Here is a 22,241-nt window from a genome sequence, read left to right as displayed (position 1 = left end):
GCATATCATTTTGAGATTGTAGTAAATTATTTTTCCATTGTTCAATTGATAACCATCAAAGTTTTCAGTCTATTTAAGGATATTAATTTTTTTCTTTACATCCTCTAACTTACTAGTTTTTTTAATTGATTCGCTTATTTGTTTTATTTACCTTTGTTTTAGTTTTTTTTTTTCAATAAGACTTTTTGATATTTTTCACATTCATTACGTTTTCGATTTATAGACCAAGACTGAGATTTTCTCCACTCTTTAGTTTGATTAATACTTGGTTCGACCATTTATATATTGTGAAAAAGGTGGCGGTAGCCCTTAAAAACCCTAACCCATATTCTATTTAGTTAAAACTTATATCCATATGGAACACAATTTATTCTATATACTCTATGATTAAATATTCACTCTATCATACAATATCCATATGGAACACAATCTATTCCATTATCTAAAATAAATATCTTATCAAAGGCTCCAAAGGCCTTTTTATTTACTTCTTCACTTTATTATATATCTTATGTTTATAACTTCTTATTGTATTCATTTTCCTGTATTCTTCTTTTTTATTCATCAAACCTGAAAGCCTTAAAAGACAGAATTGGAAGAAGAGAAAAAAAAACATAAAAATATATATATTGTTAGTTCTGAGAAGAAGATGCAGGAAGGTTCTTACTCCCCCTTTCTTCTTCATCAAACCTGAAAGCCTTGAAAGACAGAATTGGAAGAAGAGAAAAAAAAATAAAAAATATATATTGTTGAAATACGTATTTAAAAAAAAGACATTGTGTTGGGCGAGGGTTGGGTTGGGGTTGAGATTTTGAATGTGAGGGTTAGGGCGGGTTTGCGTTGGGGTTGAGATTTTGAATGTGAGGGTTAGGGCGGGTTTGCGTTGGGGTTGAGATTTTGAATGTGAGGGTTAGGGCGGGTTTGCGTTGGGGTTGAGATTTTGAATGTGAGGGTTAGGATTTCGAATGTGAGGGTAAGGGTGGGTTGGGGTTGATTATGCTCCCTGTTATATTATCACACACACACACACACACCAACAACCAAAAGTTAAGCCTTGACTATTCGGTTCAGGATTCTGCATTTGGGGTTCACAGATCTAAGAACGTCTCCCTTGACTATATATATATATATATATATATATATATATATATATATATATATATATATATATATATATATATATATATATATATATATATATATATATATATATACATATACATATATATATATATATATATACATATACATATACATATACATATACATATACATATACATATACATATACATATACCGGGCGTAGTGGCGTGCGCTTGTAATCCGGCTACTCGGAGGCTTGGGTTGGAGGATCGCTTGAGGACAGGGGCTCTGCACTGGGCAGGGTGTGGAGCAGCCCAGAATCATGGCAAAACCCAAATCCTGATCCCTGTGTCGTAAGAGGCGACCAGGGTTGCGTCAGGAAGGGCATCCGGCGTAAAACCTGTGCCAAATCAGTATGCGGATCATAACGGATGATCCGCTGTGGCGACCCCTAACGGGAGCAGCCGAAAGATGAACAACAACATATATATATATATATATATATATATATATATATATATATATATATATATATATATATAAATTTAACCCTGTTATACACCTCGGACTTGGTCCTCGAGTGTCCATAATTGTGTATAGTAGAGGGGAGTGAAGCGCCAACCTATTGCTCCCATGAGTATTATTTGCTTAGTTTTGTCTTTTGTAATTCCTGTGAATAAAATGAACCTAAAATCTCTTCCCCTTCTAAATCGTATCCCTTATAAGTCCAAGGAACTGTATCTATTACATCAACAATTTTTAAAAGTTCATTTGTCCATTGCTTTGTATAACCTTTTTCAAAATGAGATTTCCACCTATATATTCTTACGATATCACCAACTTTGAACTTAGGTTTTCTGACATTAATCTCTTTTTCATATTCTAATTTTGTAAATGTTTCTGATGTTTTCATATTTGTTGACGTGTGAATCGTGTCATTATACTTATCTACAATATCCTGAATAAAAGATGTCCATTGTTGTGAACCGAGTTGTGTGAATTTTCTATATAGTCTCTCTTTTAAAGTACGATTAAAGCGCTCAATAACAACGGCTTTTCCTTCATTAAAGGTATGTATCATGTAATGCTGTTATTTTTTAGAAAATTCATAAATGTCTTGTTATAAAACTCTCTACCCTCATCAGTCCACAATTTTTTAGGTTTTCTCTTACTTTTATTAAATATCTGTTGAAAGGCTAACATAAGAGTATTACCTGTTTTGTTTTTTAAAGGGAAAACCCTCGCATATCTACTCCTCAAATCGATAACGGTTAAAGCATACTTGTACCCCTTATCATTATTGAGTTCAATCAAATCAGCTGACCAGATATAATCAACTTCCTTGGAATAAACCTTCCTTCTATGAAACTTTGTGAATATTGGTTTATGTAATTCATCAGCTCATTGCTCTTCAATCTTAATGACATCATTAGAGCCCATAAGTTTTTTGAATTTCCAAGTCCAAGTTTCAATTGAGCACTGATCATCTTCTTCACGATGAACCTATCAACTTTTTCTCTCAAGGTTGGATTTTGTATCAGAGACAAATTATACAACATTTCTCTATCGGCTTCATGTTTTTCTTCCAACGTTGTGGTATTCCCATAATCAATATCGTGTCTCATGCACACTTCATCAACCCTATTGATGGGTTTACTCCATGGTTTAGGATTGTCTGCCTCATCTAATCTTTTATCCAAGTTTGTGCCAAGACCACAGAAAGAATACCCTGGTAGATGTAATTCCCCTGGTATTCCAGTAGTTGTAAATTTACTTCCTGATAAAAACTTTTGTATATCTCCTCCGAGTTTGTGTTTGGAGATAAATTGATTTTTTTTTTAACCACACACCGAACATGTACCTTTTTGTATAACCCTATTATTTTTACTTTTAAAATATGAAATATTTTTAGTATTAGTTTTCTTTTTACATTTGAGACAAGAACTCATTTATTTATGAGGAAAATTCCTAGAGTGCAAAAACCTTTTTAGTTTCCAACATGTACATTTGAATCTTAATTTTTAAAAGATAAAGAATCCTTAGAAATGTCTTCACTCTCTCCTCCATTTATTTAAGAAAAAAATGAAAAACTTTAATTAACGTCAATATCTTTCCCTTGAAAACGATGTCAATAGTCTTGTCGAAAATATTACTAATAGACTTGTCAATTCTTTGTTTCCCCCCTCGGTACGTTGAGATTTATTTATTTTCTGTAATACCCCCAATCTTTTTTTAATCTCACCGGTTTTCATATTTATTTATTCTCTCTCTTCTCCTTCTCTCTCTTCTCCCTCTCCTCCTTCTCTCTCTTCTTTCTCTCCTCCTCTCTCTTCTTCAACTCCTTCCTCACCCCTTACTATCCTTGAATCACTTACACCCCATAGAATATCATACATATATTCATCGGGATTTCTTGTTATTCCTGTATCCAAATATATATTTTTTTACAACAGGAAACCAATAAAATTTCTTTTGAATTTCTAAAAGAGCCTTACGTTTTCTTAACTTTATAATTTTTTCATTATTTAACATTTTAATTAAATCCAAAGTTGTTGGTTTATCAACATCAGTATAAAGCCAATCTTTTATTGAAAATACCTCATTCTTATGTTGTAGAACATATTTATTAAAATACCGAATACCCTTTTCTTGAAGGTATGCTTGGACACAGAAATGATAATTTTCTTGAAGCCTTCTTGCTGTCATTTATGTATTAGAAATATATGTCAGAATAATATTATGACACGAAACACCTCCCCATAGTTAAATCATTTTGCATTTCCTTACTTATTATATATAATCCTGTTTTTTCTGTTTTCATGATATAAACTAGGGCAAAACCATTATTATATTTACCCTTATTAAATTATTTTATTTGTTGTTTACTAATCGTGCTTCCACAAAGCTCATTCTCAAAACCAAGTGGATAATATTCTTCCTTATGAGACCGATTTAATTGTTGCAGGTCTTTTCGGTCAATTTTAAATGAACAATTATACCCCAAATCATTCATATCATACCCCCATTGTTCTATTCTCATACAAACGATACGCCCTTCTTTGTAAAAAATTTATTTTAATTGGAACTGTGAATTCTGTATGATCTGGAGATAAAATCAACACTTCTGTATCTTTGGAACAAACAGCCATTTTATTTAAGGATATATATTGTGATAAATCACTTAATCTGACCAAGTCATTCGCGTCAGTCAGGCTTGGATAATTTTTTAATTTATAAGCATTTTTCATATTAATATTTTTGGTTATACTATATTTCTGTCGTTCAGCCTGTGCCTTTGGTGTATCCCAAGAACTGGATATTGATTTATCAAATTATTACACAAAGATAGAACCATCTTTACCAACATGTCATTTATATTAGATTAAAAATAATGTCACAAAATTGAAATGGACTTGAAATGTTGGATAAACACCATTCTGTAAGAATTTTATGACTTCAACAGGTGGTGGAATACCAAAACTGTCAACATAATATTTGTCATGACTATTAAAAATACAAACCCAATGAGAACCTTTCCCATGATTATCTTCTAAGTTCATAATAATATTCTTTGTATGTTTAGGCACGTTTGTTAATTCATCTCTCATACAAATAACCACATTATGAATTTTTAATTTCTTACAATATTTGACAAGTTGTAAATTTGATGTTGTATTCTTTCCAAATTCTTTAAACCTGAAGAATTTGGGTGTCACTATCATCAATGCTCATTTATTTATTAGAAAGATATAATCCATTACCCCTTTTAGTTAATTTTACACCTGCTTGTGCGATAGAAGAAATCATATCTCCAACTAACAATCGCGCTTTATCAGGCAGACTTTCAAATTTTTCAGCAAAATCTACAATTACACCACTTCCATTAATTTGTTTCTCCAACTGTTTGTTATGTCTTTCCAATTATTTTTGAGCCCGGAGTTGAGCCTTCCTTTCCTAGCCAGTTTTAACCGCTGTTGAAATACCACCCGTCAATGCTCCAACCGCACTTAAACCAGCAAATAAAGGAATTAGAAATGGGAGAAATACTCCAGTCATCTCTCTTATTGAATATTTTTTCAACATTGGTTTTGTCATTTTAATTTTAAGTGAGCCAGTATCGGTCAAGATTTTAACCTGTTCTCTTGTGAGCAAAACATCAATTCTTACTGCTCCTTTTCTCTGAATTGTATTAACGTTAATTGTACAAGGCTTTTGATTTTGAACACAAGATGATAGTTTATGAAGATTGATTTGATTAACATATACCGCAGTTGGTACTTTACCAGTCATTTATTTAACAAAAAATTATGTGAGACTAATCATAACACAATTATCCATATTAATCTCAAATTCTGTTTCTTCCAAAAACAAACAATATGGATCAACTTCTTCACTCTCTCCTCTTTCAATGTATGGGGAAGTATCCACTCGATTCAACTTTATAGTTTCCTTTTGAGCACTCAGGTCAAACGCATAGATTGTATACAAACATTTAAATGCTGTCATATCCAAAATAGGTTCTTTATTTCCAGTACTTTCACACACCTTTTTGGTAAGACTTGTATGCTTCAGCAAAATCATTTTTTCCCCAATTAATTTCGAATCTATCTCGTGGATAAAATGTTCCATCAAGAGATACACGAAGTTGTTTCACCTTAGCATTATCAATCAATGCATTATTCTTATCCGTAGCAGTATCACCATCTGTTTTTAAAAAAAAATGATCCACAGATATCGTGGCTTTCCTTCCAGAACACCCAAATTCCACGTGTCAGTGGTTTGGTTTAGTTTAACGTGTTGACATCTTCTTTTGAGGTATGATACACTGAGTGGTTTCTTTGAGTTAAGTCTTCTGTTCAACATCTCTTCTGTTTTAAGATTAGGGGTATATTCACTAATATACCAACTCATTTCATCAATAACAAATTTATTCTGGGCACCAAAAGCACGAGCAATACCAAAAAGTAATCTATTTTCATTATCATTCCTTTGTAGTTGAAATCTAATTTTAAGACCATACAGAACTTTATCATGATCACAAAATCCAAATATACCTTCAGGAGGAACTGCCAAAGTAAAACTATTAACTGCTTTTGCATCATCATTATACATTCCTTTCCTTTGAGTATATCCAGGGTCTGTGTTTGTTCCCGTTGACATTTCAGGAGTAAAACCTTCGACAGCCCCCTTTCCCTTTCTATCACCGAATGAATATTATGTAAATTTCATCATTTCAGATACAGCAGAGACATAATCAACCGCTTCAACATCTTGTGTTCCAATGTACAAACGAACACTATCAAACATTTTCCAGAATAAATCATTGACGAGTGTAGCGTTTGTGTTATTCCCAGCCTTGGTGAATGTAAATTTACACAACAAGAAACTTTCAGATAGATTCAAATAAGTTTGTTGATTATTTATTTCAAAACTTTTTGTACCATTTGCATTCCAGTCTGTTCCATTTATTGCATTTACCTTGAAGTAATCTTCTTTTTTAGTGGAGTTTGAGATGACAATGGTATCATCCAAATCATAGATATAATCAATTGCTTCCATACTTGTATTTATTTAGGAAAAAAAGATGTTAAAACTTTTGAAACCCTGACCCAAGTATTTGAATTATTTTCTGTCGTTCTTGGGGAGACAATTGAGTTTTTCCTTTCTTAATTTCTTTTATTGCTTGTAATTTATGAGATTCCTTTTGGGCATCTTTTATACTCTTTACAGCACCGGCTACATTTCCCACAGCAGAAGCAGTTGAACCAATTAGGTCTTTATGTTTAAGAATAGTTGAACCGATACCCATGAGAGTATCAATTATCCCATCTCCTCTAAATTGATGTCCTACACCCCTTTGTCTCTTAGGTTTATAGTATCCTCTACCAAGATACATACCTTCACCCTTGTAGTATGGGGAAAGGAAAATCCCATCCCCTGTAATTATTTTATATTTTCCCAACTCGTGTTTCCTCACAATAACAATCGTATTTATTTATTGGAAAACTTCACGTAGGTGAATTCTGATGGATATAACTTCTCCATTAAAAGAAATAATACGATTATCTTGGTCGGTTATCCTAAAATTTACTCTGTGTATGGTTTTTCCTGACACAGGGAGATAAACCAAAATTTTGGGTTCCATATTGAATTTATAACCAATTGGGGTTGAGTATGCGGTGAATGAAAATATTGTATTTGTTTTTATTCCATCATTATAAGCACCATCAATCAAATCACAGTTAATTAATACCGAATTTATTCCTGAGGATATTTGAATGACATTATCACTGTAAAACATCCCATTAGTTTCAATCTTTTTTGAGGAGAAACCCAATAACTCTCTAAATGCATTATCAATTGTGAAATCAACCTTGTAGTTATTTTTAAGTTTAATCGTTGATTTTGAAGTATGTTTTTGAATATCTATAACAATATTTTTTGGTTCATCACCCTGTTCTTTCATAAGACGAACAATTTCGGAAGATATTTGAGAAATGTCATATGCTCCGGGTGAGACTGTTATCGTTTTGTATCCACTTCCCGGATTAAAACTAAATTTGTCATTTTTCTCAGTTATATTAAATAAGGTATTATAAGTTTTCATGGACAATAAAGATGCCTCATATTCTTTTGTTGGGTCAAGTTGTAGTGGGTATGGGAATGAAGATGTGTGGTCGCTTGTTGTGAAATTAAAACGAAGGATTGTACTTCTCATTTTATTTAATGAGATAAAATGTCTTTATATTGATATTTATTCATTATTTTCATGTTCATCAACTGGTCCAAAATGGCTGATGCTTCATTAAAACAATTGTTATTTCCAGCCTTCTTACTACCTAACAACAATAACAGTCTATTAACTAATTGTAATGGGTCATTTGGAAGAAAACTAACACCTGCACCAAGGATACTTAAAGCCTGAATAATGTGCTTCTCCTTCTCATTCTTCCTACTTTTACCAGAAAGACTAACCCTATAATTAACAGGGTTCAGCAGATCAATATATACTCCATCATTATTTTTCATATCCAATGGTTTATCAAAATACTTTGATTCACCCCTCACAGTTGAAGCTTGTCTTCCATCTTTTGTGAGAAGAAACATTAATCTGGGGGTTAATTTAACAGGGGGTTGAGCAGAACTCAAGAACCTTAATTAATCATTAAATATCAATACCTTTTCTTGAACAAGATTAAATATTGCTGGTTGTTCTGTTGGAATGAGTCCTGCTTTTGTTTTTGATTCCGCGGAATATTCATTGTTTTGAAGAGCATTCACAATATAATCAGGGGTCGATTAATCTCTTCCAGTTGTTGAAATAATCCTTCATCATCATATTCGAATTCTCCTATATGCTCTAATTCTTCCTCCGTCATTTGACTAAAATCTTTTATCATTTGAAGTTTTTTTTAGGAGTATATTCTATTGTGGGAACTGTAGAAACATCTATAATTTTTTCTTGGGAAGTTTTTAAAAGCGGTTTAAAAAATTTCTCTTGTTTTCTTTCAAATGCTTCTTCACCCGTCAGTTTCTGTCTGCGTTTCTTCTTTATGTCTTCCTGTTATTTTACAACTTCTGAAACCAACTCTTGATGTTCCTTAAATCTTCTTGCTCTTTCTTTTGCATCCATTTATTTATTGGAAAATATCATTTAATATCTCATCTTGTTTCACAACAATATATTTATATTTTTCAGTCGTGTGCTTAATGTAATCCACAAATTCCTTTTTACTACATAATGTAGAACAATTATCTCTCCAAAAATTGTTTATGTCTATTGAATTTAACTTGAATAAAATAAAAATATTAGCATTGTTTCTGATGGAACGACGAGGAAGTTGAAAGTACGACTGAATAAGAATGTCTCCCTCTTGTGTAGTAGCTGTCCGTTACAGTTTGGTTTCTCTCATTAACACAATCATCAAAGATAACGAGGTTCTTTTTTGATTTATCAAAATCTTGGGGAGATGGTATATCATCCATTTTATCACTATGAATACAAGTTATCAGTTTTGATTTCTTTTTATATCTCTGTGTATCACAAAATAGTTGTATTATATCTTCAATGTAATAATTATTTCGATTGTTTTGAAGTTTAAATAACCAGATTATATCTTCTTTTTGAATAGCAGCATTAAAACCTTGTGAGAGTAGTTGATACTCTCGTTGAAAACTCGACTTTGTGAAAATTATTAAATTATCATAATCTAAAAAGTTGGGAGTCACGAGCATCTTCAAAAGTAAGCAGGTTTTTCCACATCCGCTTGAACCAAATATGAGACATCATAATGAATTCGGAAGATTTTTATGATTGTTAAATTTTATCTTATTTTCCCAAATGGGTAAAAAAATCATTCATTTATATCTTTGGAAAACAGGTTATTTAATTTATTGTTGGCTTTTTTTAGAAACTCTCTATTTTAACCTAAGTTCGGGTTTAATTTCAAATAATCCATTATTTTATTTATGCAATATCTTGTGTTGATATTTCCCTGAAAATGACAACAATCCTTTGAACATTTCTCTAATACGTTCAGTTTCTTCCCTTGTAAGGAAAGGTGTGTTATCACCCTCATACTTTACATTCATTTCTCTGATCAATCTTGTAAAGTAATTCATTTTTGGTGTAAATCTAAAAGAATTATTTTCCTTTTTATATTTTTTATTATTAATTAGAAGATAATCACAGAATATATATTGTTTCGAGGCTTTTGACTCTGTGTTTAATCCCCATCTTTCACATGCAGGACAATTCTCAAATTTGTCATATGGAGAATCAGGGAATTCAAGAGGCTCAAAATCTAGCATATTTATTAAGTAAAACTTTACTTAAACTGAAATTAATCTTCGGAATCATCTATAAAACTACTTTGATAACAATCGTTTGAACACAAACTCTCGGTATCATAATCACTCTCGTAATCTTAAAAATCTTCAGTTTAATAATGACTCGTATTTAATTAGTAGAAAAAAAAAAACATTACTATATATATATATATATATATATATATATATATATATATATATATATATATATATATATATATATATATATATATACATACATACTTTTTTTTCATGAACAGATTCAACTACTACATTTTTTATATTAAACGTAATTTTAAAATGATACTTAACTACAATTGAACGAAATGTCATTTCACCTGATATATTAACATCCTTTATTAACCTCCGCCATCGAAGATTGGAGGTTACTGTTTACACCCCTTTCTGTTTGTTTGTTTGTTTGTGAACAGTATTACGGAAAAACTCCTCGACGGATGTCGACGAAACTTGGTGGTGGGATTAGGTATGGTCCAAGGATCATGCCATTAGATTTTGGACTTGGTCCAAAGTCCAATATGGCTGCTATGGTGGCCATTTTGAAAAAATAATTGAATTTTTGTTTTTGCATTTCTACACGTTTTAAGTGATTTCCAACCAAAAAAATAAAAAATAAAAAAAAACTAGAGAGGGAGCACTCGGGAGAGTGCAAACCCTCCGCCGCCAATACTGCGAGGTCACTCAAGTGATCCTGATATCCTATTCATTCAATTTGACGTCAACAGTGCTCACAGAGTTATAGTTTGCAACTTTCCCTTTTACATACTCAATTCATTAGTCATAACTAGATTCCTTGAGACAGAAATTGATTTTACGTGGGTTTATCCACCTGATGTTCCAAAATCAGCTGCAATTATAATTTTGGCATGTTTTTTGTTGGAAATCACTTAAAACATGTAGAAATGGCAAAAAAAAAAAAAAAAAATCAAGATTTTGTTGAAAAAAAGTTGCAAAAAATTCTTTTTTTCTCTAACAATTCTTTTTTTTGGGGGGGGTGCGTGGGTGCAAGTCACTTAAAACATGTTGAAATGCAAAAAAAAAAATATTCAAATATATTTTTTAAAATGGCCACCATAGCGGCCATATATTGGATTTTAGACCTCGTCCAAAACCTAATGGCATGATCCTTGGACCATACCTCATCCCCCCACCAAGTATCGTCGAGATCCGTCAAGGAGTTTTTCCTTAATACTGTTCACAAACAAACAAACAAACAGAAAGGGGTGAAAACAGTAACCTCCGTTCTTTGATGGCGGAGGTTACAAAGAAAATTTTGCAACTTTTTTTTTTTCAACAAATTTCGATTTTTTAAAAAATTTTTTTTGCATTTCTACATGTTACAAGTGATTTCCAAAAAAACATGCCAAAATTATAATTGCGGCTGATTTTGGAACTTCAGGTGGATATACCCACGTAAAATCAATTTCTGTCTCAAGGAATCTAGTTATGATGAATGAATTGAGTATGTAAAAGGGAAAGTTGCAAACTATAACTCTGTGAACACTGTTGACGTCAAATTGAATGAATTAGATATCAGGTTCACTTGAGTGACCTAGCAGTATTGGCGGCAGAGGTTTTGCACTCCAACGAGTGGTCCCCCTCTAGTTTCATCAAGATGTACATCTTTAGGGTTGTTGAAAAAAAATACAAATTTCTCCTTGCATATTACAGATGGTCTTATCTTTTCTTTCTAAAGCTTCATCCATAAGGTTTTTATTTTTTGATACTTTTTCTTGTTTCATTGCTTTTTCTAGTTTTGAATATATTGCCAGAAGGAGAGGAGAAACTTTTGTTAGAAATACTTTAATTGATGTTCTTCCAGGTATACTAAAAGCCCTTCCACTGAAGGAAATTGAAGAACTCATATTATTTACCATAATTGTTTTTATCCAATAGTTGTTATTTCTATATTTATTCAATTTACGTCCTTGACAGATTTCTCAGTATCTTTAACAAATGAAGGGATTGATTGAAACTTGTCTTTTGTGTCTTGAAACATTGTATTTTTTAAGTGAAAAAAGTTGGAGGATAAATTTGTTTTAAGCACAGATTCACCTATAAATTAAACGAAATTTTCATCAAGAAAATTTTTGTTTAAGCAAAGATTTATTATTCAAATATGATGAATACAACGTACTGCGATGTTTGTAATCACGAATATTAATATTATAAAAAACACCTTCAAACCAACAAACACACATTCAATCTTTTCAAACAAATATCTCCTCTTGAGTTGGAAACATAACATTGTGATATCTGCTCAAAGGATGTTTTGAAGAGTAGTTATAAGAATCACCTTCAATCACAAAAACACAAGAAGAATGAGTTTAAAGTAAAGGGAGACTATTATATTGAAAACACTGATGGAGCTTTTAAGAATCATATTAAAATAAGGATTTTTCAATTTGGAGAACCCGGTCCATCATCAATAGCTGAATCAATTGAAACATTGAAATCTGATGTTGAAAAAGTCATTAAAAAGACATTAAAATAAATGAAAACTTTAAAGTTTTATGTGGGAGTGAAAATGAATATGAAAAGACAAGATGAAGAACAAAATCCTTATAAGAGGACAAACCCACACTTTATCTCATAATTTCAAGATTTTGTAAGATGTGATGTTTACGATGATCTCCAGAGACAAGAACAAGATGTTGATAACACTGTAGTAGGTAGTGGATTTACTATCACAAAAATAATCTTTTTAGATATACACATCTTAAAATCAGATCCTCTTCAAGCTTCTTCTTATATTGAATTACCAAAAGAAATAAAACTAAAGAAGGCAGTTGTTAATATTAAGAACAATGATAATAAATGTTTTCTCTGGTCTGTTCCTGCTCACTTACATCCACCAAATTGTAATTCAGAAAGAGTAAAACAATATATGAAATCTGAGAATACCTTGGACATTAAAGATTTTAAATTCCCAATGCCACTAACTGATATTCCTAAATTTGAGAAAAAGAATAATCTTTCTATTAATGTATTTGGATTAACTGGAGAGAATAAAGTTCAGGTATTAAAGATTACAGAGAGAAATGAAGAAACACACATTTATCTTTTCTTTTTTAGTGTTGGAAAGAATTCACATTATCCATACATCAATAATTTATCAAGATTAATCTCTTCTCAGGTATTCAGAACAGCAAACAAAATATATCCTTGTAAGCGATGTCTTAATTCATTTCATACAAAAGAACGATTAGAACAACATTCAAAATATTGTAGTGATCATAAATCAGCTGTAATTACAATGCCTAAACCTGGTGAAAAAATTTCTTTTGAAGATTATAATAAAATCTATCATGCACCCATTTGTGATATATGCTGATTTTGAATGTATCCTTAAAAAGATAAATTCTGCTTCTCCTAATCCAAAAGAATCATATACAAATGAATATCAAAAACATATTCCTTGTGGTTTCTGTTATTATATCAAATCATCTGTTAGAGAAAAGTATAATAAACTTGAACATTATAGTGGAAAAAAAGCTTCACAAGAGTTTGTAAAATGATTAGAAAAAGGATTGTATAAGACTAACTAAATTAATGAAAGAAACAAATGAACCGATGAAATTAACCGAAGAAGAAAAATTAGAATTTAGAAACAACAATATCTGCTATATTTGTGAGGAGAAAATTGAGGGAGAGGTCAAAGTTAGGGATCATTGTCATCTTACTGGTAAATATAGAGGTCCCGCTCATTCCTGTTGTAATATTGATTATAAATTTCCTTCTTTTATTCCAGTCGTTCTTCACAACAGCACCAACTATGATACACATCTATTTATAAATGAACTTTCAAAAACACCAGGGAATATTTCTGCCATAACAAACACAAGTCAAAAGTATATTTCATTTACAAAAACGATATTCACAAAACCTTTAACTCGTATTAGGTTTCTAGATTCTTACAAGTTTATGGGAACACCACTAGCCTACCAAGCATCAAATCTAAGCTCCACGGGCTCTTTTCCAAATCTTAATTCTTCTTCTTCTTCTTCTTCTTCTTTCGGCTAGCTCCCGTTAGGGGTCGCTACAGCGGATCAACCGTCTCCATTTCGCTCTATCCTCCACATCTTCCATTGACACTCCAACCACCCGCATGTCCGCCCTCACCATATCCATGAACCTCTTCTTTGGCCTTCCTCTTCTCCTCCTGCCTGGCGGCTCCATCTTCAACATCCTTCTCCTGATATACTCCACTTCCCTCCTGTGCACATGTCCAAACCATCTCAATCTCGCCTCTCTCACTTTGTCTCCAAACCGTCCTACCTGCGCTGTCCCTCTAATATACTCATTTCTTATCCTATCCATCCTCATCACTCCCAACGAGAATCGCAGCATCTTTAACTCTGCCACCTCCAGCTCCGCTTCCTGTCTTTTTGTTAGTGCCACCGCCTCCAAGCCATACAACATAGCTGGTCTCACTACCGTCTTGTATACTTTCCCCTTCACTCTTGCAGCTACCCTTCTGTCACAAATCACTCCTGCAACTCTTCTCCAACCACTCCCTTTTTCACTTCTCTCCCACACTCTCCGTTACTTTAGACAGTTGATCCCAAGTATTTAAACCCATCCACCTTCCCCACCTCAACTCCTTGCAACTGCACCATACCACCACCCTCCCTCTCATTTACGCACATGTACTCAGTCTTTCTCCGACTGACTATCATTCCCCTTCTCTCCAGTGTGTACCTCCACCTCTCGAGGATCGCCTCAGCCTGCTCCCTACAGATCATGATGTCATCCACGAACATCATAGTCCATGGAGACTCCAGTCTGATCTCATCCGTCAACATGTCCATCACCATTGCAAACAGGAAAGGGCTCAGAGTCGATCCTTGGTGCAATCCCACTTTTACCTAAAACCGGTCTGTCATTCCTACCGCACACCTCACCGCTGTCGCACTGTCCTCATACATATCATGCACGATCCTCACATACTTCTCCACCACTCCCGACTTCCTCATACAATGCCACAACTCCTCTCTTGGCACCCTATCATAAGCTTTCTCTAAATCCACAAACACACAATGTAACTCCTTCTGGCCTTCCCTATACTTCTCCATCAACATTCTCAAAGCAAACATTGCATCAGTGGTGCTCTTTCCTGGCACAAACCCATATTGCTGCTCACAGATCGTCACCTCTCCTCTCAACCTAGCTTCCACTACTCTTTCCCACACCTTCATGGTGTGGCTTAACGACTTTATCCCTCTGTAATTTCCACAGCTCTGTACATCACCCTTATTCTTGAAAATCGGAACCAGTACATTTAATCTCCACTCCTCCGGCATCCTCTCACTTTCCAAGAATTTATTAAACAATCTGGTTAACAACCCCACTGCCATCTCTTCTAAGCACTTCCATGCCTCCAGTGGTATACCATCTGGGCCAACCGCCTTTCCACTTTTCATCTTCTTCATAGCAGTCCTCACTTCATCCTTACTGATCCACCCCACTTCCAGATTCACTATCTCCACCTCTTCCAACCTTCTCTCTCATTTTCTTCATTCATCAGCTCCTCAAAGTACTCCATCCACCTTCTCAACACTCTCTCCTCGCTCGTCAGCACATTCCCATTTGCGTCCTTTATCACCCTGACCTGCAGCACATCCTTCCCAGCTCGGTCCCTCTGTCTTGCCAATCGGTATAGACTCACCATGACGGGAAAAAAATGTCTCCCGCAGACGGCAGACATCCTCCCGCACCTCCGCCTCAATGCAGCTGCTACCAGGCAGAGGAATGCTGTGTGGCCGGATCGCTCGGGCCGCATGGCGCACCATGGAGCAGGCACATTGACCAACGCCAACCGCAGGTCGCCAGGGCACGGCACGGGGTTCGGTGCAAGGCAATTCATATCATGTGGTTCAGTGCAAGGCGATTCATGTCGTGGTGCTCGGAGCAAGACTATTCTTCAGCTTGAAACCATCTGGTCGGAAGTGAAGTGGAGCCGCTTCCGGTCATGGCGGCTGGCCCGTGTGCTGGCCGGGGCCCGAACAGAGTGCCAGATTCGGGTGACGACATCGCTTCGGGTCATCGCCCCCGCCCCACACGACCGGATCTATAAAAGGACAGGCCGTGGGGTGGTGGGGGGAGAGAAGTCGTCGTCGTTCCTGGTGTGTCGTTCCAGAGTCGTTGTCCTTCATGAGTCGTTCAAGCGTCGTTCCTGCCCATCGTTTCTTTCTCCATTCCTGTCGGCTCATTCTGTCTGGCTTGGGATCGACAACCTCCCCATTCACCTGCTGGCTCCACCCTTCTTTACCAATTTGCCTGCTGGCTCCACCCTTCTTTACCAATTTGCCTGCTGGCTCCACCCTTCTTTACCAATTTGCCTGCTGGCTCCACCCTTCTTTACCAATTCGCCTGCTGGCTCCGCCCTTCTTTACCAATTCGCCTGCTGGCTCCTCCCTTCTTTACCCATTCGCCTGCTGGCTCCTCCCTTCTTTACCCATTCGCCTGCTGACTCTGCCTCTCTCTCTACCCATTGGCTTTTGGCTCCATCCAAGTCCCTCCCTTCACGCCCGACGGTCGCATCTCATTCTCTGGACTGACGCTGGCTGCACGAATCAAGAGACGACGCGCCAGCTGTCAGGGAGGTATCGCCCAGTGGAGCATCACCCCCAAAATGTATTGGTGCCGCGATCGGGCAATCGTGCAAGGTATTGAGAGACCATTAGCCTCATATTCTCTCCTTTTTCTCTTCATCGGGTGTTGTGTGTGTGTGTGTGTGTGTGTGTGTGTGTGTGTGTGTGTGTGTGTGTGTGTGTGTGTGTGTGTGTGTGTGTGTGTGTGTGTGTGTGTGTGTGTGTGTGTGTGTGTGTGTGTGTGTGTGTGTGTGTGTGTGTGTGTGTGTGTGTGTGTGTGTGTGTGTGTGTGTGTGTGGTGTCCTGGCGCCTGTCCTCGTTTAATATAAGTTAAGATTGTATAATAATTATATCGGGATAACTCTGCTGTGTCTGCTTTTGTAAGTTGCCGCACCTTTCACATTTCTTGCTATTCCTGATACAGACAACAATAAACAACATTCACTGTGCCACATATCTTTGCTCGCCTGTCTGTTAATAAATCCTTTGGAGAAAAGTTCCCAGCTCATTTTTGTCTGTTCTTTCATTGATCCAGCATGGTCCGTATTCTAACTTAGCTGGGACTTTGTTCCCAACGATCCGTTCCTATTAGCCAGTACATCCTTGGCAGCGTCGCTCGGCTGCAGCCGATTCGGTTAAGTGATCCGATTCGGACAAGGCGTACCAAGGGCATGTTCCCCGGTAATTAAATTGCGTGAGTAATTCAGTAACCCGGTTAACCCATAGACGGGAAGACCCTCGATCACGCGGTTGAGTTATTGGTGTTTATGGTCGGTTCGCGACCCGCTGCATCACGGAATTATCCGTGTGTGACGGCCTACAATTCTGGAGAGTCTTGCGGGAACCCAAGATAGCTTCCCCCCGATGGTCTTCTCACCCAACCCCCGGCCCGCAACAGTATATTGAAAGACATTACAAAAGGATGATTGAAGAAGACAACTGAATCTGATCGCTGCACTGGACTACCTTCTGTTGAAGATGCGATTTGTGACAACTATGGTTATCAATCCTGAAGCAGAATGCACATGATGGGCCAACAAAGCTTTCATCTGTGCAGCTCATATGCCTGGTGTCGGCTTAATGGTTAGGGTGGTGGGCTTGGGATCCTAGGGTTCCGAGTTCAAATCCTGCTCAGTCGTTGAATTAATACCAGGTGGGGTTGACTCAGCCTGTCATCCTTCCGAGGTCGGCAGAGTGAGTACCAGCTTGCTGGTATAATTGAGCCATTCGAGTATTCTGTGTTGGAGGGGCGACCCGTCCACAATTGTGCCCAATAGCCCAGGACATTGCTTCGGCAGCAACGGCACTCTGTACAGAGTATGGTCCCTATGGATAGATGGATGGATGGATTGATGGATAGACTGTATATCCCGTTATGCTTTCTTGTTGAGGAATCTTGTATATTGTAGGAAACCCTTTTTATGGTAGTGGACTTTGGAAGCTATTACAGTCATGCTCTCTCGCATGTACCAAAATACTTTCATCCCTTTTTAAACTCAGCAACAGCCTCAATCAAACTTCCTGGAATATAGACAAATGTTTCTGAAAGATAGATTAAATTTAATGGTGACTGGGCTATGTATGGTAACGGTAGACAGAAGGACTGGTTGAAAGAAAGGTCTTGCAGACATACCTGCTGTGACTGTTTCGGCTTGAACTAGATCACGCTTTGGTCCATGTGCCGAGATCATGGAACGTGACACCTTCTTACAAATAATGCACACAGCCTTGGGAGAATTTGAGCTCAATGCACACCTGTATCTCAGTTTCTTACTTGGAGATCGAGAAATGTGAGCTTTTGTGACAACTGTGGTAGACCAAGCAAATACTTCTGCAACTCTCTCCATTGGTGCCCTGCAATGTTTCTGAATGCCAAGAAGCTTCTTCTCATCAGTGAAGCGCATGTAACACATTAAACAGTCACCAACACCAGCAGGCAGATCAGTGAGCTCAACGGCAGCATGTCTGAAACTGATATTTCACAACGTCACTGTATTCTCCATCCAAATAAACCCATTTCACGAGGCACACGACACTTATCCTAACTTATCCGTGAGAATGTGCAAACATTTTATTTTTTTTTCACTGATGACTGATGCAGACGATGTTGTTGGGATGATGTTTTAGTGGATTTAGCTTCAGACATTACATACACTTGCCCTAAGTTATGTGGAGGCACCCTTGACGAAATAAACATTACTGGTGTTGCCATGATTGTCACTTCTGATTGGCTGGGTGTAGCTTTGTTCCACCGAGCAACCTATTTACTGCTGTCACATGCAGTAATGAGTGCTTTAAATTAACATTGATTACATAGCCTTGGGCATTGGTCACAAGAACTATTAGTGCAGACCTATTAACCACAGAAAATGTTTTTTAAAATGTGCATATTAACACGCACCTCTTCCACAAAATGAAACTGAATGACATCTCAGGCCTACACACAGCCTAAACAGAATGTCATCTGGCAAGTTTAAAGGAAGAAACCCAACTTACAAACATTCTGCTGTAATATTGGATACACTTCTGCCCGAAGTAAAAGTTTCCAAAACGTGCAAAAAAGCTCGATAACCACAATATAAAATGAAGAATCACACCAAACACAACACACCCCAACCGTACCAGCTCCACCCCAATGACACCTGCACCAATGAGCACCAACTTCTCAGGCACGGCTTTGAGCGAAAGCGCACCGGTGGAGCTCACAATTGTCTCCTCATCCACCTGCAAGCACCATTGTACAGCAGGTTACAGTAACTAGCAGGCTCATTAGAATAACACACTTGACCATTTCAACACCCCAACATTAATTTTAATTTGCAAGAAAGATATATATTGATGTTATAACCACGTTGGTGAGAGCACACCTCAATTCCTGGGAATGGTGTGACTTCAGAGCCGGTGGCAATGATGATGTTTTTAGTCTCCACCACTTGGGTGCTTCCGTCAGCCACCTGGCAAGTCACTTGATTCCTGCCTATGATCTTTCCATGGCCATTCAGGTGGGTTATCTGATCAGGTAGAAGGAATGAGAACAATACTTCAAACCATGAACTCAATCATAACATTATAAGAGATATTAAAGTTTGAATCTCCATCGGCCAAATTTATAAAAGGCGTTTAAGAGTTAGACGTGTGTAGAATCGCTAATCATGTGATGATCCCCTTTCAAAGTCAGTTGCCAATCACCGAAGAGTGATTATCTAATGCACAATCAAAACCTAATCACAAGCGTTTAAATGACAAAGAAAATTTTACACATCGGTGAGGGCATGTTTTAGAGTGCGTTTTAACCCTTGAAGTAAGGCTTGAATCATTGAATGGCTTATAATTGGAAGTTTATGTGGGACGGTTGCTTCAATTAGAGGAAGCAAAGATGATAGAAATAAGGCAGTTTGCTGACATGCCCTGGGAATCTTCGAGGACAGATCCAATCCTCTGGAGAAGTATGAGAATATCAAATTTGACCAGAGTTAGAGTGACTCTCAAATGAATCATTTTGTTAGCTGCTGACTCGAGTGCAAGATGATCTGGGTCAACCTACGATGAGGGGCAATGCACTGAATACCCTACAATAACTGTCCATGGTGCTGCGATTCTATGCAAGTGCGTCATTTCAATTGGATGTTGGAGATATGTGCGGTGTTTCACAAGCTGATCAGCTGTTTCAACGTGCACAACTAATCGGCTGTTTATCTCACTTTGTAAATTGCTATTTGGATGGGTGATTAGGTGTGCAAATGCAACGATGTTTTAGTCAGCATTTAAGGGTTCGGTGTGTTTTTGCAAGATGCTCGCTAAGCACCTTTTGTAAATTCATCAAAAAAATGTTTGTTTGATTGGATATAAAATAAAATAAGTTTAAAAAAACCTGAGGTCAAGCAGGAAATGTAAGAACTTCACTTGAAGCATTTTTCAAATCCAATTTGGATGTGAGTGGCAACATCGTTTATATATACAGGGGTTTCCTTATTTTTTGGAGTAGGAAGCTACCATTAAAAAGTAGCAGGTTACCATCACCACGAGCAAAGCGAGAGCAGCTGTATGGCCGGGGTCCAGGGCCCGCCGAGGGCCCTGGAAGCCGGATGATCCTAGATGGCTGGAGATGCATTCCAGCACGATTTCCGACATGAAATAGTTCTCATTTTATCATGTAATGTAATGTAATGTAATGTAATGAAATGTACTCACTAAATGTAATGAAAATTGCTTGGATGTTAAGCAGTAGAGTAACTGAAAATAGTCCAAATGGATTCATCACTGTGAGAAACTGCTTTTCAAAAGGGCCAACCATTAGCCAGAAGTTGAGGGCCACCTCAAACAATGACAACACCTAAACTTCACAACTCCCTAAATATCCGATGAACTATTTAAGCATAGGGAAGCTAAGTATTGTATTTGTAAATTTTCTTTCATTCATTTTATGCATATTTTCCCTCTTCGATTTCATTTTACTTTGTTAAATATTGTTTATTATTAAATAATAATATTTATGGGACGTGGGACGTTTTCGTTTTGGCAAGTTTTAGCAAGAAACTTCGTTTTGGCAAGATAACGAGGCTAAAGCAGAGAACTCTATTGCAGGAGGCGTGTTTTAGCTGTTTGTTTTATTATACGAGCTTGGTGTTGGTGCAGTGGTTGGGGCAGCGGCTCGGGATCCAAAAGGTCCTGAGTTCACGCCCCGTTGGGCCACTGAATTAATACACCAGGGGGTTGACTCAGCCTGTCATCCTTCTGAGGTCGGCGAAATGAGTACCAGTATACTGGGCCGGTGTATACCTCGGTTAAAATAGGTGTACCATATCCCTGTGTCGTAGGAGGCGACCAGGGTTGCGTCAGGAAGGGCATCCGGCATAAAACATGTGCCAAATCACTATGCGGATCATACGGATGATCCGCTGTGGCGACCCCTAACGGGAGCAGCCGAAAGAAGAAGAAATATTGTTTATTATTGTTTTATTGTGTTTTGTTTTGATTTAATAAACAGCTCAAACTAATAACTTTAGACCAGTTTATTGTTTGAAAATGATTGATAAACATGTATTTAACTTCACTCGTTTTCAGATAATTTCTTTATTTGATGTCAGCTCGCTTCAATCGGTCAACCAATCAAACAGTCTAAGTGTGAATACTGCGTCAATCACAATCCCAATTTTCTTAAACTTCCACCTTACATTATCCGCCAATATCGTGTTGTTATACCATCAAGAAAAGCTCACAAGTCTATGGTGCATGTTCCTGCGGTACCAGTATTCAGTTGGCCAGTTCATAGCTGCTCATACTTGGCCTTCACTTCAGTGAATAAATGGCGATTTTCAGTGCAAATAACCATGAATAATAACATGTACAAAAGCTGCTTTAAGCTTATAGACTAATTTCTTTATAAATCTAAAAGGCACAACGGGTGACCGTGTATTTTGGAGCCGCATCACTTGACAAAAGCTCAAAATGGACGAGGTGAAACACGTGTTTCGTGAAACACCAACAACCTCGCACTTGCGAGAGTGCAAGTTTAGAGCAATTACTGATGGCCAGAAGCTTACCTCTCATGTCTTTGGACTTCTTCGAAAATCCAAAGTCAAAAGGGATTTTCATTTCGATGCCATCGTTTCGGCACCGAAACTGCGAGGCCTACAAAGTTTATTTTCTTGAGGTCATTGCTGTATGGTATCAGGGTATCAGGCCAACAGTCCAAAATAAACCAATGTCACCCGCAGG

At 36.7% G+C, this 22,241-nt stretch overlaps 1 protein-coding gene and 1 long non-coding RNA gene across 2 annotated transcripts in view; one reads left to right on the top strand and one right to left on the bottom strand.

The window, feature by feature from the left end:
• Positions 1 to 22,241, top strand: part of LOC147032641 (uncharacterized) — a 451,936-nt gene that overhangs the window by 164,148 nt on the left and 265,547 nt on the right. The window lies entirely within an intron of this gene.
• DLD (dihydrolipoamide dehydrogenase) overlaps positions 1 to 22,241 on the bottom strand; it is a 66,844-nt gene that overhangs the window by 29,857 nt on the left and 14,746 nt on the right. Inside the window, exons 7-8 of the mRNA XM_085870438.1 lie at positions 19,391 to 19,534; positions 19,146 to 19,247 (exon numbers count right to left, since the gene is read on the bottom strand). Of these exons, the coding sequence (XP_085726564.1) occupies positions 19,146 to 19,247; positions 19,391 to 19,534 (246 nt within the window). The remainder of the gene's footprint in view (positions 1 to 19,145; positions 19,248 to 19,390; positions 19,535 to 22,241) is intronic.

This window comes from Eptatretus burgeri, chromosome 2 (genome assembly GCF_056783735.1).
Source record: "Eptatretus burgeri isolate ZD-2024b chromosome 2, Ebu_testis_v1, whole genome shotgun sequence".
NCBI classification, from domain to species: domain Eukaryota; kingdom Metazoa; phylum Chordata; class Myxini; order Myxiniformes; family Myxinidae; genus Eptatretus; species Eptatretus burgeri.
The sequence above is the reverse complement of the archived record's forward strand: the minus strand, read 5'-3'. Positions and strand labels throughout refer to the sequence as shown.